Here is an 18,191-nt window from a genome sequence, read left to right on the forward strand (position 1 = left end):
TTTCTTTTCGATTCTGTAGCATATCAACTTATTTCCGATTAGGTGTGGTGAACAACATCATGCTAAGGCTATGTTGATATGGTAGATGTTGCTTGTTTTCAAACATTTTCAAAACGTTTTCTTCTCTTCTCTTTTCAAAACTCTACATACAAATGTAAAATTGTCCAAACAAAATGTAAAACACTCAGTTGTTCTTGCATTTTGAATGGAAATGGCTTAAAAAAAAACTAAAAAAAAACATACAAGTGTTCGGTGCCTGATCGTTGCGTCTCAAAATTTGTGTAATCGTTTGCAAAAAGTGTTTTATTGTGACCGAGAATTTGCTTTTAGCTTTTTTTTAAATTTACTGTGGAATTTTGCTGACAGGTTTAAGTCATTATGACAAGTTCATGTAAAAGTCGCTTTGTGGTAAATTGTGTATATCTGAAATGTATCATATAAAGGTTTTCTGTGTAAGCAGTTAAAAGTGACTTGTGTTGGCTTGCCTACAGTGACTTCAGTGTGATCTTTAGATTTAGAAAACTAACTATAGAGAAATATGTGTTGACTTGTCTACAGTGACTTCAGTGTAACCTTTAGATAGGCTCACTATCTATAAAACCTCAAATAAGAGCTTCCTCTTCCTTGAATGCACACCCCAAAAAACTGGTCATGCAGACATGTCCTGTACCTCTCTGCCCTTTAAGGGGAAATCCGGTGTTGAATGGGTTTTAGATATGTTAAAGGAATTATCCGGAGTAAAATGCACTTTAGATCAATTTACGGTGTAAATTGGGAGTACATACGTTGAGTTGACATCAAAATCATGTCATTTGGATGTGTTTTGAGAAAGTTCGATTTTACCGTTTTTTAGTCAAAACTTGTTAGCCTGGAAGTGACCAGGGCAAGTCATTTCGCCACTACAAAACGCTATTTTTATACCTCTTCTACAGTTCCAAACAACATTACACTTACGTGGTAGTGAGTAGAGGGTCCCTAAAGCCAAACCGGTATATCGAGGTCTTTATGTGGTCGGATAGAGAGTCCAGAATGAATTTCATCAAGCCAGTACCTTTCCGGAAATGTTGCTGCTGAAGCTTCCGTCTTTAGGGGAAAGTCCGTAGGAGTCGATTGCCGAGTGTGAATTAACACGCTCTGGAAATTCACAATTTCGTTTCGACATAGTCCAGTATTTCTTTCGAAATTGAAATGAAGTTGTATGGACTGTTTTCTTTTTTTTTAAAACGGCGACGAAATACTCACATACTCTCATACTGCACATAAATCGCTCCTTTTAACCCATCTACCAGGCTGACAAGGGCTGCATACTTCGTCAACAGTGTAATTAGTTTCTTAACATTTAAAACAAGGCATTGGCAACATTGTAAAACCCATTTAACTCCAGATTTCCCCTTTAAGAAGGGAACACATGAATTTATCACCGTCCCTTTTGCAACTGTCAACATAGTAGACACATCACCAGAGATGGAGACCTATAGAGGGAACGAGTTAACAGGGTTTAAAGTTATTCTGGGACTGAGAGTTAGTTAACAAGGGTTGCTAGGGGCACTACTATTTTGATGCATGATCGCATCAAAATCGCTATTTTTAAAACACTAAGAAGGCTCAACATGAAACTTTGATCGAAGTCTCAAACCATGTTCAAACCATCTTGCCAGTCAAGAAGTGAATTGTCCAAAACCTTTCTTTTTAGTAAACTCTGTGTACACAAACAATGTTCTCAATGCTCGAGTTCATGTGTAGAGACACTGGGGATACTCAAAGTTTCATGTTGTGTTGAGCCTTCTTAGTGTTTTAAAAATAGCATTTTTGATGCGATCATGCATAAAAACATTAGTGCCCATTACACTCCCATTCAAAAGGCCATTTGAGCCGAAAACGACAACATGGTCCAGCTTAAATGTGGTGTTTCCGACGTAATTATGCTTTTAAACGAATGTTTGACTCAGGTGCATTCACAAAAAGACCCTAGGTTGCATTTTGGCGAGTTGCACTTTAACAACGTAACATAATGCAATATCAAGCACACCTCTCCATGCAGACCTCTCCATGCAGGAGGTATGTGCTGTGGTGTCAGCGTTCTCCATCAAACGTGTCGATTTGCATTACAATAAAATAGATTTTTTTGAGTTTGACCCTGACCAGTGTAAGTCACTGGAAGGACTATCCTTCCTATCAAACTCAGCCTTGCCTTTAAGCATAAGTTTGTATCATTTTACAGACCTTGGCAATAGAGGGACAGACCATAAGTACCATCTGCTTGTCTCACACCCCGTCCCTTGGTTAGCCACGGTCAGCCTGCAGTTCAGCTTCCTGGGCTTCATACGGAGACACCAGCTGAGCTGTTTATCACACCTGACCGTGCTGGACTTAGTGGCCAACGGGATCTCGGACGTTGAGGACTACTCGTTTGAGGGGTTGGGGCAGCTGAGGCGCCTGCAAGTGTCCTTTAACAACATCTCAGTGATCCGTGAGTGGACCTTCAGTGGCCTCACGGCGCTGCAGACTCTACCTGCTGCTCCAGGGCCTGCAGCTGTACTGCCACTGCGACAACGCTTGGCTGGCCAACTGGGCGCGCGGGTCCGAGCAGGTGGAGGTGGCGGTGACCCGTCCGGTGCTGGAGGAGCTACGCTGCCTGCGGGACGGGACGGACAGCCCCAACTTCCTGCGCTACGCTGAGCGCGAGTGCTTCTCGGCGGTCGGCTGCTTCTTCTTCTTCGCCTGCTCGTCTCTGGCCGTGGCGCTGCTGACGCTGGCTCCGCTGCTCGGACGCGCCGCTGGACCCTACGTCCTGCCGCTCTACATTTCGGGCCAGTCAGCTGGGCTGGGGGGGCTGCCACCCCAGACGACACCTTCGTGTCCTACAGCGGGCAGGACGAGCGCTGGGTGGTGGAGCGGTTGCTGCCTGGTCTGGAGCGGAGGGGCCCCCCCTTCCTGCACCTCTGCCTGCACAGCAGGGACTTCCATCACCGACAGCCTGTACCGCAGCCGCCGCACCCTGTGCCTGGTCAGCCGCCACTTCCTGCGCAGCAACTGGTGCTCGCTGGAGCTGCAGCGCAGGGACGTGCTCGTCCTGGTCTTCCTGGAGAAGATCCATTTTCATCTACAAAATGAGAAGACAGCTAGCTGTTGCTGACATACCCCCACCACAGGCTGGGCCATGGAACAAGAACTGGTCAAGACCAGGACCTACATCGACTGGCCGCAGGACTCTGCCCAGCAAGAGGCATTCTGGGACAGACTGTGGGCCAAACTAGCCCCTGTGCGGGAGTGAGAGGAATCAGTGGACACATTTGCTTTAGAGATGAGATCACACCACCATGAGAATCTCCCCACTCATGACAGACTGACAAAATCAGAAAATGTAACCTGCTTTATTCATTGGCACAAATCATACATTCACCAAAACCAAGGTTAAAAAACTATAAATAATAACAGAAAAGATAGAACCTCTCATGAATAACATAGTGAACATGTCTGCCATAAAATAAAAAAATATAGAGATGTGCATCTCTCTTTGTTCCCACAATGCAACATGTCTTGTGTCATTTCTGTGCTGTCTTTATTTCACAGTAACCGGTACAACAGCAAGAAGCTCTGGGGGGTATTCCAAGTACGTGGTTTAGGGACAAACCTGGGTAAGTTAACTCAGAGTAAGTGGTAAACCTCCTACAACAAGAGTCCTATAGCATTGTTTTGTTAGGGGAATGAAGCCATACAGCTCTTCTATTAGAAGGTTTATCACTTATTCTGAGTTAACTTACCCAATTACAACTTAGAGATCTTTTGAGATTGACGTTCATTGAAAGCTTACTGCTGAGCACTGTGTTAGTGGGAGTTATTTGACATGAACTCATGAACGTTTTGTGTTTCCTGTATTTATAGGCTCGTAAATGTAGCACACACACACACAGTCAGAAACCTATGGACGCAAATATATCATCAATGTCATCTTCATTTGCATCGGCGGGGTCCCGTGGGACTGTCTTTGCAGACTTTCCATTCCCACCAGAACCAGCTGCAACAGCTGCAGCACTTATGACATCACTTCCTCCTACCTCCTCCCCTGAGGAGTCAACAGGTTGCCGTGGTAACACTTTATGTTTGCTGGAGACGGCCCGCACTGTTCTAGAACCAGCTTGAAATGTTCTGTTTTTTTGTGTGAGAGTTCCGTAATGGTTCCGGAGTGTTCTAAAGGAGGCTCTGCAGCCCAGGCGTTGCCTCCAGAGGGTTCTCAGCGAATGACGGCGTTGAGGAGAACGCCACCTGCCGTGCAGTAGACCCCACCTGAGAGCACGCTGGAACAGCTGCAAACGCCTCGTCACACTGAAAAGAGACAAACAGCACACGAGTCATGAGTCACCCGCGCACAGCAACACCGAGAATCTCATGCAGGGCTTTAACTCAGCAAGACAGTCATATCAACACTACACAAAAACACAGAATCTGATGCAGAGTTAACTCAGCAAGTCAGTCATATCAACACAGAGAGAATCTGATGCAGGGTTTTAACTCATGTTATTTTGGCTTATATTCAGAGAGCAACTTATCAGTGCTAACAATATTTAACAATACCGTGCAAGATATTTATGTACTGTAGTTCAAGATAACGTTAACATGCTCGTCTATGTCCATTAAGAGTCAGAGATCATCTTAGGGGTTTCCTGGCAGCTGCAAGCTAGGGCTGGCTACATGGCTAAAAAATAATATTGCAATACTTTTAGTCTATTTCACAGTAGCTGCTACGAAAACTTGAATTATAAAACTAACTTCAAAACTATAATTGCATTACTCAGCATGGTTGCACGATGCTTGCATGAGAAATACTTCCCAAAACAACAGTAATAATAAGGATGCCATTTAGGAGTGTAAATCACAAGTTTAATCACAATTCGATACAATATTGATTCTTTAAGCCAACGATTTGATTCTTTTCAATACTTCAAAATTTGTAGCAATGCGATTCGATGCGTTACTGGGGTCTGTTGTCGATAGGATATGAATGCAGTGTTTTGTAGGCTATTCAAAGCATTACACGTTCATCACTCAGTTGTGGTGTAGGCCTGTCTTGAGTGATCGCTGTCCCTTTAAATGTCTGGGACTTTAAATGATACGTCTTTTTTCAGTTTTTCTACCCGTTTTAATAAATGACATAGGTCTAAGGAATTGGTTGCAACGTAACATTAGATACTAGGTCTAGGTTACATTAAAAAAAAAAATGTTGTCGGTTACTATGTCAGTGACTAGTTTGAACTTTGTTACTGATGGGCTAGGTGGAATAATTTCATTATTGTACGGTTCTGGATGATCACAGTCAGATGGCAGCGCCACCGTCAACTGAACGAAAGCACACTAGTCAAGTCCACAGTTGTTAAAACTTCCTGCTGAAGTAGCCTAGTGCGAACTGAGGGAGTTGCCTCCTAACGGAGTGAGTGTAGCCTATATTTTCTTAGCTGCTATCAGAGTGATAGACTACTGTACATCTACCGCTCCTTTGCTACATGAACAAATTATCAGATGAGTGACAGAAGCACCGGACATTTGACCAGCAGGCCCATATGATAAACACTGCTCTGGTTCCTCTGGTAGCCTGCGGTAGGGCCTAGATGACGTGAAAAAAGCATCCATCCCAGGCCCTAAAAAACTCTTCGGATCTGCACGATTCATATAAGCCGCCTAAACTAACGTGTAGGAAGGCGCCGAAAAGCGCGCCGTTTGCATCCCTGTAATATCAACTGAGGCAAAAAGGCGAAAATGTTGTTGGCGTCACTGATAGGCTGTCAACCACAGAACTCTACACAGTTTACTTCTACGTCATTGCGATCAACTCCCAACTCACTCAGGTATTGTTGTTAGCACGTATATATTTTTTAATTAGGCAAGATGAAGTTAAAACATGTAGACACAAATATTAAGCAAAAAATGTAAACTCATTATATATTGAGGTGGTGATGAAAAATGTACTACCAAGTCAAATTGCATTTATTACCTTTTACTAACTTTCAAGGGCCTTCATTTTGGTAGATTATTTTTACTACCGCGCGGATATGGATTTTTGTTAAGAATCATTCCAAAAAATGACAATGTAGCCTTAAAGGTGGTGTGTACGTCCAGGCACAGTATAAGGTTAAAGGTCATGTACCTCTGGCCATCGGCCTCCATGCTGACCATCCTGCGACACTTCACACACATGAACGCTAGACTCCGCCTCTCCTGTGACAACTTCCTGTCTCTACACCACTGAATCACTTCCTGTAGGGTCACAGCCAGGTCACTGAAAGAGGTGGCGGAGTCTAACAACTTCACAAATTTCTTCTTCTGACTAATCACAGCTGGATCTTGACAGGAAGAACGTCTTTGGTTTGGCAACGTAGCCATCTGTAAGGACAATGTGGATGATCAAAAAACAACCTCTGCAGTAAATACATTGGTGTGTGTGTGTGTGTGTGTGTGTATCAACACCTGTGTGTTTGCTGCTCTGGTCCCCATAAGTAAATACATTGGTGTGTGTGTGTGTGTGTGTGTGTGTGTGTGTGTGTGTGTGTGTGTCACACACCTGTGTGTTTGCTGCTCTGGTCCCCATAAGTAAATACATTGGTGTGTGTGTGTGTGTGTGTGTGTGTGTGTGTGTGTGTGTTTCATGTCCAGTTCTGCTGGTCCCTACACATTGGTGGGTGGAAACACACAGTAGTTAGTGTCATAAGCTGCTCTGGTCCCCATTAGTAGAGCTTTCATGTCCAGTTCTGCCCCTACACCTGGGAGGAAACACACAGTAGTTAGTGTCATAAGAGCGTGCACACACACACAAACAAACACACACACAAACACACACACAAACACACACACACACACGTGGAGGACTGAATCTCAAGGAGATATCAAGGAGATGACTGTGCATTTTACAGTCTATCAATTACTATTTTACAGTCTATCAATACTATTTTACAGTCTATCAATACTAGAAGCAAACAGGTCATGAGGAAAAAAATTTTTTTTTTTTAATCTTAACTAACAAACAAACAAACAGACAATCCAAGCCAAGCCCATATTCATGCCACATAACTTACAGACCAACAAACAAACAAACAAACAAACAAACAAACAAAGCCCACTCATGCTACACAACTAGCAGACCAACAAACAAACAAACAAACAAACAAACAAACAAGCCCATACTCATGCTACACAACTAGCAGACCAACAAACAAACAAACAAACAAACAAGCCCATACTCATGCTACACAACTAGCAGACCAACTAACAAACAAGCCCATACTGATGATGTCCAGGCTCCTCTGGCGTACGATGCTGCCCAGGTCCTCTATGAGACGCGAGGCCTTCTGCGCGCCCACGCCAGTCCCGCTCACCCGCCCCTCGTCCCTGTCCTCCCTCCCTCCGCTGCCCCTGGGTCCTGCCCCTCCTGCCCAAACAGGCGGCTGAGCAGCGTGGGCCTGGCGCCCCTCCTGCCCGTCCTCCTGGCCCGGCCCGTGGGGTCCACCACGTCCAGCAGGGCGGTCCCCGAGGGCCCCAGGGCGGTGGCCAGCTCGGCGGGCAGCGTGCACCCGCTCAGGTAGGGCAGCGGCCGGGCACTGGACACAGGCTCCAGGAGCTCCAGGCAGCACTGGTAGAGGGGGAGCAGCGCACGCAGCAGGCCCCGGAACAGCACCCTGAGGACGGGGCAGAGACGGGGGGGCACGGGGGGACAGATAGGGGGGTCTCACAATTAGAGGTGTTGATACTGTCTAACAGGGAGGCTACACCGCAACTGAAGTGCTCTGTTTGCGGAGCGTAGAAATCGTTTCAGAAGACTGGTCTGATCGTTTTGAACATACGCGCCACCATCACGTCTGGTGTAGCCAGTTCCAGCGATTACAGTGGACGATAACAGCTGCAGCAGACACTCCGCAAACAGAATGCTTCAGCTGTGTGCCCCGTGTAGCCTGGAAGACATGAATGTGCACATTCTATATGAACATGGGGAGAGAGAGAGAGAGATTATGTGTGTGTGTAAGACTGACCATAGTCTGGACAGCATACTGATGAGCAGAAGGTTCAGAATGAGGAAGTCTCCTGTCTGCAGGTGCCGTCTAATCAGGCTGGAGTCAAACACCAGTCAAGGTCTGTAGCATGAGTGTGTGTGTGTGTGTGTGCTGCTCTGGTAGCACGTTAGCAAGCTTTTAGTGTAAACTGGGCTGTTGATGTTTCAAAGCCTCTTGCTTGTGGGGAGTTACTTCACTAGACAAGAACTATCGTTCTTAACCTACTACCGAGGAAATACCTTATTTTCTGGACTATAAGTCACATCAGTCACACCATGTGTGATGAAGAGGAAAAAAACATATAAGTCACACTGGACTATAAGTCACACTGGACTATAAGTCACATTTATTTAGAAATTTATTTCACAAAATGGAAGACCAAGAACAGACAGAGACTATGTAACTGGACACATAGAGGCCAAAAAGACTGAGAAATCTCCCGGGAATGTTAATGAAGACAAAGGAGTGAATGGCTGCAAGCTGAGGCGAACAGGGTGATAACGAAGGCGGCCAACGAGAACCCGACGGTAATTGTAAAGCAATTTACAAAAAATGATGATGTGATGCATGAAAATGTAGCTAAAAATGTGGAGAATGCAATGACATCAAGTGTTTTGGGCGATGTGGAGGCACAAGCCGGCAGCAGAGCAAATGCTCGACAGGCTCCCTCCGAGAGAGCGAGAGAGAAACAAGAGGTGCGTTTTAAAAGAACGTGAAAACTTTCAACTACGCTATACTAAGGAAGCAACCCTTATTTTAGAGACTGATAACCGGTTCTGTTCCATAATAACATAAAAAATGTAAAGTTTCTGGTTTTGTTTCTGTTTCTAGCCAAACATCAAAAGTTTTTGTTTTTCATTTTTTGGTGAACTGGTTCAAAGCCTTGGCTGTGAGTTTTATTTTCAAATGTCATGCATGTCTATGGAGTGTTAAATTCACAAGCTTTTCCCTTACACCTGTGAGTTTTGCAAAGGACTTTTACGGGCTTTTTTTTTTAAAAGTACTTCTAACGACCAATGTTCGACCAAGAGAAAAAAGCTTCTGGGGGTTTGTTTGGCTCGCGGTCATCGTGCAAATGACCCTAGGGTGAAATTCACACCAAACCACTGTTAAGTTTAACATTTTGGCATAGTGTGTAGGCTCTGGTGCTATCTGAGTGAGATGGCATGTAACGGGCATAGTGTGTAGGCTCTGGTGCTATCTGAGTGAGATGGCATGTAACGGGCATAGTGTGTAGGCTCTGGTGCTATCAGAGTGAGATGGTAGAGATGCTATCTGAGTGAGATGGCATGTAACGGGCATAGTGTGTAGGCTCTGGGCCAGTGAGATGGTGATGGCAACTAATGTTAGGCCCCTAAGGGGCCACATGACAAACTGGGACTGTTGAGGAGGGCCGGACCCAAAATACCGAACTCAAGTCTGAACTCAATTCTGTCCAATTCTATTCTGTTCTTGTATAACATTAAGTTAATCATATGGTTTTGTTTACTACTCGTAAGAACAGATGAAAATGTGAAGGAGACAAAGGAAAAACAGCAATAGGCTATTTAATCTATGTCCAGTATTTACGGTAATCCTCATTCTCGAAAATGATTTTTTGACATTGACATTTTTTTTTCAGTTTTCAAAGACTGATATAAAAAAGTACTGCAATATCTATATAATTAGGCTAGGCCATGAAAATGTGAAGGAGTCAGTACAACCATAAGCCTGTGCCACCATTTCATCAACACTCAGCAATATTTCATTATTAAATCATTACCATCATTAAATTAACTCTATGCAGAATTAGACTATGAAAATGTGGTGGAGACAATAGTAGGCTGTCATTAGTTAATCAACATGCACAAAGAAAACTATTTTAAAAATATAGGCCATGTTTTTGCTTTAACTTTATGCACAAAGCTGTGATTGGTCAACTCGCCCTGTGTGTTGAGCCGGCTGCTTCAAGCAACCTGTGGGTAGTAGCATCACACTAGTTCGCTAACAAGCTTTGCAAATAAACTCAGACATATTTTGGTTACAATGACGGGGTTATCTGAATGTAAACTATCTATCTGCCAGTAACGTTTTGAAATGAACACTTATTAACGTATCGCCAACAAACAGCAGGAGTTCATTCTGACAACCTTTGCAGACATAAGAGACAAAACTTTGAAAGGTTTACGCCGACTTAAAGGCAACTGCATTGTGTCGACGCAGAAGCATAAATTCTATTCACCAGCACATCAGTGAGGGTGTTTACATCGTATGTATCCACGCACAAATGTGGCTAATGCACAAATAGCAGTCGCTTTCAAAATAAAACAACGATATTGATTTGCGTGCATTATCTCTATGCTAGGCTCTTGACTACTGTTCTTTCACGGACCTTACGCGGGCCGGTCAGGGAAAGCCCACGGGCCGGATGTGGCCCATGTATGCTGTAGGCTCTGGTGCCATCCGAGTGAGATGGTAGAGATGGCACAGAGATAGAGATGACACACCTCGTCATTCGGTCTACCATTCATATCAGCACTGGTGTCATATTGGAACCGAATTGCTCAGCCCTACTCTTGAGCGTGTGTGTGTGCGTGACTGCATGTGCGTGTGTGTCTATGTAAAGGATACATGAAGGCCCTTGAGCAGTGGTCTAGGAGGCAAGTAAGGAGGTGGGCTCCACCAACCATCTTCACACACGTCCACTCCAGAATCGCCTGACTGGGCACCTCACACTCCCCACACTCCAGTCCCATGGTCCTGCAACACACACACACACACACAATACCCAATCAAAGAGAGTTTACTCAGGTCCAGAGCAGAAGTGTACGCGTAAAGATTCCTGTAATTCCATTCGTCACAGCACTGTGCCATCACATGATCTACGAACCAATCAGCTACGTCATAGCTACGCTATGAGTTTCAGCTGCATTTAAACTCATAGATAAATAGATAGATAGATAGACAGACAGACAGATGGACAGATAGATAGATACTTTATTGATCCCCAGGGGAAATTCCAAGGAAATTTACTACAGGTACATAGTATACCGGTCATACAGTGTCATCTTAATGAGAAGCTGGAAGCATACCGCTGAGCTTTCTTAGGACACGCCACCCAAAGGTCCTGCACAGCCTCTTGCAACTTCATTTCCTTGACTCGATTTATACACTGCTCTACCTAAAACACACATGACACACACACAGACCAACATGAATCATGTCAAATTCCAGAAGAAATAAAAAAAATGTGATGAGTGACATGTATGTTTACAGTATGGTTACAAAACGCTATATCTCCATTTTTGATATCATTAAGTCATGTTATTCAATTGTGTATTTCAGCTAATATCAAAACAATTGCAGTTGTGTTGTTTTGATTGAGGAGATATAAATCAAATAACAATAATCCAATAACAGTTGGTCCGTGTACTTTTGCGTTCATTTATTATTCCATTTTGTGGTAAGTGGTGAGTGGTATGACTTTTTTTTTTGGTAACTTTTGTTCTATAGTCACTTGCTAATTGGAAATTATCCCCTATTTTCACCTATTTCTGGGATTAAGCTACAAAGACAATGCCGATTTAATGGTTAATGTGAAATGCAAAATGCAATAAAGAAAAATAAATGTCATTGGAGCGCTCCGTTCGCGACACATAGCCTATGCTGTGCGCGTATGTTTGAAAAAAATAGACCACATAGCCTATGAAACGGAGGCGCTTCAGGTGCCCAGTGTATGTTTGACAAAAAAATAGACCAGTGCAGTCTTCTAAAATTGATTTTTGAAACAGCGTTGTTTGGACAGTAGGCTACCTAAAAGGTCTCAGGTAGATTCTCTTGAAACAGCATTGTTTCATAAAAGGTCCCAGTGTAGCCCCCTGTAACAGTGTTGTTTGTTGGACAGTAGGCTACCTAAAAAGGTCTCAGGTAGATTTTCGTTGTTTGAAACACCTAAAAGGTCTCAGGTAGATTTTTGGACAGTAGGCTACCTAAAAGGTCTCAGGTAGATTTTCTGAAACAGCATTGTTTGGACAGTAGGCTACCTAAAAGGTCTCAGGTAGATTTTCTGAAACAGTGTTGTTTGTTGGACAGTAGGCTACCTAAAAAGGTCTCAGGTAGATTTTCTGAAACAATGGTTCCTCTGGTCTTCAGCCGGTCATACATTTTCATCGGGTTGGAGCAGTCTACAGAAGTTTGAAAGCGCTCGCGGGGTTGGCCATTCTGTTTGCTGATGAAACTTCAAGTTCCAACTGTGCATCATGGGAAAGCCTGGCCTACTCATAGGCTGTACAGTATAGTCTATTCAACCTACTCCTCGCTTGAGTTTGTGATTGTGAACTTTGCAAAATCTACACTAGCCTAAGCATCCACGTCCTGCACCAATGCTGTGAGGTGCTCTGAGACGGCTGCAATGCATCGCATTTGGCAACAGGTCAAAAATGATGTCCATCCTTTATGCCTCAAAAGCAGAGGTGGGAGTAAGTCACACATGTGCAAGTCACAAGCAAGTCTCAAGTCTTAACCTTCAAGTCTCAAGCATGTCCAAGTCATTTTTTGTGACAGTCAAGCCATAGTCAAGTCAAGTCAAGTCATAGCTTGGGTCAAGCAAGTCAAGTCAAGTCATAGCCAAATCATTGAAATTCATGATGATTTACCCATGTTTTCATTTTAAAATAAGCTACAATAGGCTAGTTATAAACTGCTGGAGTTTTATTTGTAACAAACAAATAGACATTGCATTCATTCAAGCCACATAGCCTACATCTGAACGGTTTATAGAATAAGATGTATACGAATAAAAATAAATGTATTTCAAGTAGACCTATTATAAAATAGCCTATTATTGTTTCAATATGCCTCAAATATTAGGTAGCCTAAGCTACATCAAATCATGAAAATATATTCAAACAGTTCAAGTTACACCTGTCCTGACCTGTCACATCTCCAGGGAACCAATAATGTTGAAAAAGTGAATCAATCAATCAATCAATCAATCAATCAATCAATCAAACGCTGCCGCCAACGTCACTTTTGGTCTGTCGCGTCGCGTCACTTGGTACAATGACAGGTTCGCTCGCGTGACGCATGCAACCGCACCTAAGCAGATTTTCTAAAATCGTAAAGTTAACTCCTTAATATCTATGAAAAAAATAAAAAGTCAAGTCATTTCAAGTCATTTGTCTCAAGTCTAAGTCAAGTCTCAAGTCATGAATAGCAAGTCAAAGTCAAGTCGAGTCTTTTATACATGTTGATCAAGCAAGTCTCAAGTCTTAAAAAATGTGACTTGAGTCTGACTCGGGTCAAGTCATGTGACTCGAGTCCCCCATGTCTGCTCAAAAGACTATCATTCAGATGGCCACAACATGACCAGGGCCAATAGGACTTGCATACATTACACTTGCACTTTTTAGTTGATGTTAATTGGACAGTATGACGGTATGTTTTATGTTTCATGTTTTTATGTTTCTATTAATTATAATTATTTTAGTCTCCCAGCACAGTTGGAGATGTTACATTTTACATTTCACTGCTGTTGTACATGTAAAATCATGCATGTGACGAATAAACTAAACTTGAAACTTGGAACTTGAGCGTGTCACCAGCTTCAGGATCCTGGGTGTCCTCTCTTGGACCCTCAACACCACTAACAATTTCACTTCCAAAACAGAATAATGAATGAACGCAAAAGTAGCCTGCACGGACAACAGTTCCACTAAAATTACTTTTTAAACATTTTTAAAAACGATTTATGTAAATTAATGGAGGATATGGCCTTTTGGAACCAAACTCTCCATATATTAGTAATGCTACACAGAACACACGCTTCATCTGAATAGTTTTTATATTATTTAGTTATCCGAGTTACCTGTTTGAGTGCGCGAAAAGGCTTGTGTCGCCTGAAACTGTTGTTAATGACGTACAGTACATCGTACAGAACACGGATCTCCGTCTGCAAGACCTCGCTGCAGAACATTTGTAAAAACTTTTCGCTTTTCGCAACGACATATTGCACAACAGTGTCTGTGAACAAACAAAGGAGAAGGTATAATTAATAACAGGGCAATTCAATGGAAAATCACGTTTTTTGTAACATCCATAACGCCAATAAAATGTGATGGTATGGTATGATGTAATTGAAATTTGAGCATTTGCTATTTTTGGCTGAAGAATGTACATGAGAAAAAAATGCACAAACAATGAATGTTATTATTCACATCATACAAATGCCAAGGCATTTCACTGGCGTTATAGATGTGACAAAAAGTCTATTTTCCGTGGAATTGCCCAACACATAAACCAGAACTACCCCTATGTCATCAGCCTAAGCTACTTCCTCAAAAGCTACTTTCGCAATAGGCTACTAGCCTACCACGTGTGCAGTGCTTTGCTCGAATAAAGCAAACCAAAAAACATTTATTCAGTATGAACACAACTAACACAAATTACACAAGAGAATGGAGACATTATTTTGCAATGTCTTGCTCATCACATACCTGTAGCTTCAGAATACGGTATTCGGTATACAGATACAGCGCTTGGAAAAGGAATGTTTATCTTATTCCACGGCCCGTCCATGTCTGCATGCTCCGGTCCAAGTGGCAGCCAATCAAATTTGTTGCTTTATGTGATGTCATTTCCTGCTACCTATGGTCCGACACCGTCAAACAAGTGTGTGACCACAAATCCAATGTGCAGCAACCAGAAAAGTTGCATGGATTCCGATATTTCCTAGATCGGTTTCATACAACGGGCCACACGAAAGAAAAAATATATATATTTGCCATGCCGGGATTAAACTAACTCGACATGCCAATTTTAAAGTCGACATGTCAACATTAAACTAGACATGTCGAGAATAAAGTTGAAATATCAACTTTAATCTGAACGTTGACTGAATCTGAACCTCCAAATGTCGGGAATAAAGTTGAAATATAAGGTCGATTTTAATCCAGACATTCCGTCTTTATTCTTGACTTTCAAAACTAGTGCTAAAACCGATTCTGAAGTAGCTCTACAATTTCGCCAAATCATCTGGCTACATAAGGCATTTTGTTAGTCGTCAGCCAATTGATCGAGTGAGGGCCCTATTTTAACGATCTGATGCAAGTAGGCTATCAAACACGAAACGCAAGTAGGCTTACAGTAGCTTTGTGGGTGGACCTCGAGCGCTGTTGCACGGTCCCGCCCACAGCCGATGCCGGATGTAAAAATTCAATGCAATTTCTCAATTGACAATTGCGGTATAAGCCATAAAAACTTAACTGCACGTGGTAGACTTAAAGCCAGCTACGGCTGTACTAAGCGATTGTATATGCTCCTATAGACACCAAGAGTTCATGGGGCACTAACCATGTTTTGAGACAAATGCCTTTTATTCAACGATCTCTTGGATAAGTACTTCATTACCCACAATCCTGAACAATCCCACAGTGATGCCTCTGATTGGTGGAAAGGCCGTTATGGTCATAGTTTGAAACTTTCTCAGCTAAAAAAAATATTGACAAAGATGCATGGAGTCTTTTACTGCCTATGGTGAAATTTTTTTAATGTGATTAAAAAACTTTCTTGGCTAATATTGGTACTTGTATCAACAAGGATTGGGGTTTATACATAACACAAACTTAGTCAGGGCCAATACACTATCAAATAGACCACTGTAAATGTCAGAGGTGGAAAGTAACAAAATACATTTACAATGTTACTGTATTGAGTAGTTTTTTTCTGTGTATTTTGTATTTTTAAATAGTTTATAAAATCGGTATTTTAAATTTTACTTGATTACATTTTGAGTGAAGTATTGTACTTTGCTACATCAAAAATCCCATCCGTTACTTGAGGAAAAAAAAAAAAGACTAACGAAAGCGAAAGGGAGAGAAAAATGGCGCCCCTAAACCACTAGCCTAGTGATAATGATCAGCATGTAACTTACAACAGGACATGAATCAAGCTGGCCTTTGCAGTCTTTCTGAAAGTGATGGAGACTGGATCCGCTTAAATGCATCAGATTAGCCTAACCTATGAAAGTGTATTTTACGCTATTCCAATCGGTTGTCTCAGTTAGCTTTAGCACTAATGATTGCGGAGATATTTAAGCAAAACACCATGGGATTTCGTGGTTTTGGCGTTTTGTGCTCACCTTTCTTTGGAAAGAAGTTTATTAGCAGTTGTTTCCCCTCATTTTGATGTCTCTCTTTTTTCCTGTTTGGCCTTTGTTTTTAGTAACCTGACTTGGCTTTCTTGGAGAAAGACATTGCACCAGCAACAAAACAATTAGCGTCCACTACTAGCTTATGCTACTAAATAAACAAAAGATAGACTACCTTATGAATCGTGCAGGCGGACTAAACCATTTAGCTCTTTAGCAAGGGAGAGTGAGAGTGACCTTACACAGTTTTCACTATGTTTTTGTATACAAAATCCAGTCAGTCAACCTTTAAATTTCGTCTGACATTCATTTTGACATTTAATTTGGAAGTTAAAATATTCAGGTAAAATAAATATATGGTGGAAATAAGTATTGAACGCTTTTTTTTCAGTAATTAGCCTAAACTTCCAGTGAGTCTATTGAAATTTTCACCACACATTATATTAACACACATATAAAAAAAATCCAAACATAAGAGTTTTGTGTATTAAAGTGGAATGACACAGGAAAAAGTATTGAACATGCCTACTGAAATTTCTTCAATACTTTGTGGAAAAGCCTTTGTTTTGTAAAAGACAGCTTCAAGACATTTCCTGTATGACAAAACGTATTGGTGCAGTATCAGGTCTGATTTTGGCCCATTGTTCTAAACAGATTCCAGGGGTCCCTCTTGTGAATCCTGATCTTTAGTTACTTCCAAAACTATTTAATTGAATTGGCTGCCTTCAAGTCTTTTTGGAGCTTTCTCCGAAAGTGGTCCTTGACTCTTGGAATTGACTATCCTTCTGACTCCCTGGTCAGAAATATTACAAGGAGATCCTGCATGGCGGTTGATGATGCAGTGATGTTTCTTCCACTTGCAGATAATGGCTCCCATGCTGCTTACTGGAAGATTCTGATGTTTTGAAATGCATCTGTAACCAGTTTCATTGATATGTTTTTCAACAATAAGGTTGCAAAGGTCTTGGGAGAGCTTTTTGCTTTTATCCATCATGAAATGTTTCTTGTGTGACACCTTGGTAATGAAAAACCTTTTTATAGCCCATCAATATGTAGGCTACTAACCAAGCTTATATTAATTTGCACAGATAGAAAAGGATAACTTCTCTCTATATAGATTCCTGCCCTTTCCTTGCCTTAGGGCTTTTTTTTTCTTAGCATGTTTAATACTTTTCCCCTGTATTTATTCCACTTCATTACATGACTCTACTTATGGAGTTGTTTGGATTTTTTATGTGTGGATTACCTGAGTTATTACTAATGTCTGGTGAAAATGTTGTGCCCCCTGTATTCCACTTTTCACGGGCCCTCTCCTACATTGGGGCCCCTATACTTCCCCTTCCCCATTACAACGCCCTTTAATCTGCTGAACCTTCTGCTTCGTTTCCAAATATAAAAACTCTGCAACTCAATATTGGCCTGCCTGCCTCAGCTGCCTGTGAGGGGCTTTTCAGTTGTGCTGGATTACTGTTCACTGCAAAGCTGACCCAAGGATGAGTGCAACTTCTTTGAAAATCAGCACTGCTCAAACTTAAAGGAGAACTCGGTGATTTTTCACATAGATCTCCATTTCTCAACGTCCTTTTCAGGCAAGTACCTCCACTCGGGCCATATTGCAATACTTTTTGGGCACTTATCGTGCATCTATTTCAGCAGAAATGCGTGTGCGTAAGGCTTCATGACACCAATCTTGCTCCAGCAGCGAGATCACAACAGATGATTGGCACGATGTCTTCACAGCACACCACATGATTGGCTAAATGTATTTTACAACACACACCACATGATTGGCTCAATGTATTCACATGTCAGCGTTTTGCGGCGGAAGGGTTGTGATATGTGTAGACATATGATGTGTAGACAACTGCAATATTAGCGTTACAAACTAACCCCATGCATTACTATGGAGGATTTTTTGAGTGCTGTATCTCCTCATTAGAAAGTCTTTGGTGAAACTGGTTGTTCTGGTAGCCCCAAAAAGTAACTAAGTAGCTTTTTACTTAAAGTACATTTTAAATGAACTACTT

The 18,191-nt window shown here is 42.1% G+C and overlaps 2 protein-coding genes across 2 annotated transcripts; one reads left to right on the forward strand and one right to left on the reverse strand.

The window, feature by feature from the left end:
- Window positions 1-2,832: 2,832 nt before the first annotated feature.
- Window positions 2,833-3,280, forward strand: LOC125292245 (toll-like receptor 2 type-2; the record flags this gene model as incomplete). Its single annotated transcript, XM_048239458.1, is given in 3 exon segments — window positions 2,833-2,963; window positions 2,965-3,125; window positions 3,171-3,280. Coding segments are annotated over 3 exon segments (396 nt in total), but the record flags the coding sequence as incomplete, so codon positions are not given.
- Window positions 3,281-3,358: 78 nt separating this feature from the next.
- Window positions 3,359-15,267, reverse strand: nepro (nucleolus and neural progenitor protein). Its single transcript, XM_048238596.1, is given in 11 exon segments — window positions 3,359-4,326; window positions 6,143-6,378; window positions 6,557-6,576; window positions 6,714-6,755; window positions 7,277-7,435; window positions 7,438-7,667; window positions 8,019-8,096; window positions 10,650-10,778; window positions 11,111-11,199; window positions 13,885-14,039; window positions 14,513-15,267. Coding segments are annotated over 11 exon segments (1,632 nt in total). The 5' UTR covers window positions 14,595-15,267; the 3' UTR covers window positions 3,359-3,914.
- Window positions 15,268-18,191: the final 2,924 nt, after the last annotated feature.

The sequence above is a fragment of the Alosa alosa genome, chromosome 3 (assembly GCF_017589495.1).
Source record: "Alosa alosa isolate M-15738 ecotype Scorff River chromosome 3, AALO_Geno_1.1, whole genome shotgun sequence".
In the NCBI taxonomy this organism is placed as follows: domain Eukaryota; kingdom Metazoa; phylum Chordata; class Actinopteri; order Clupeiformes; family Clupeidae; genus Alosa; species Alosa alosa.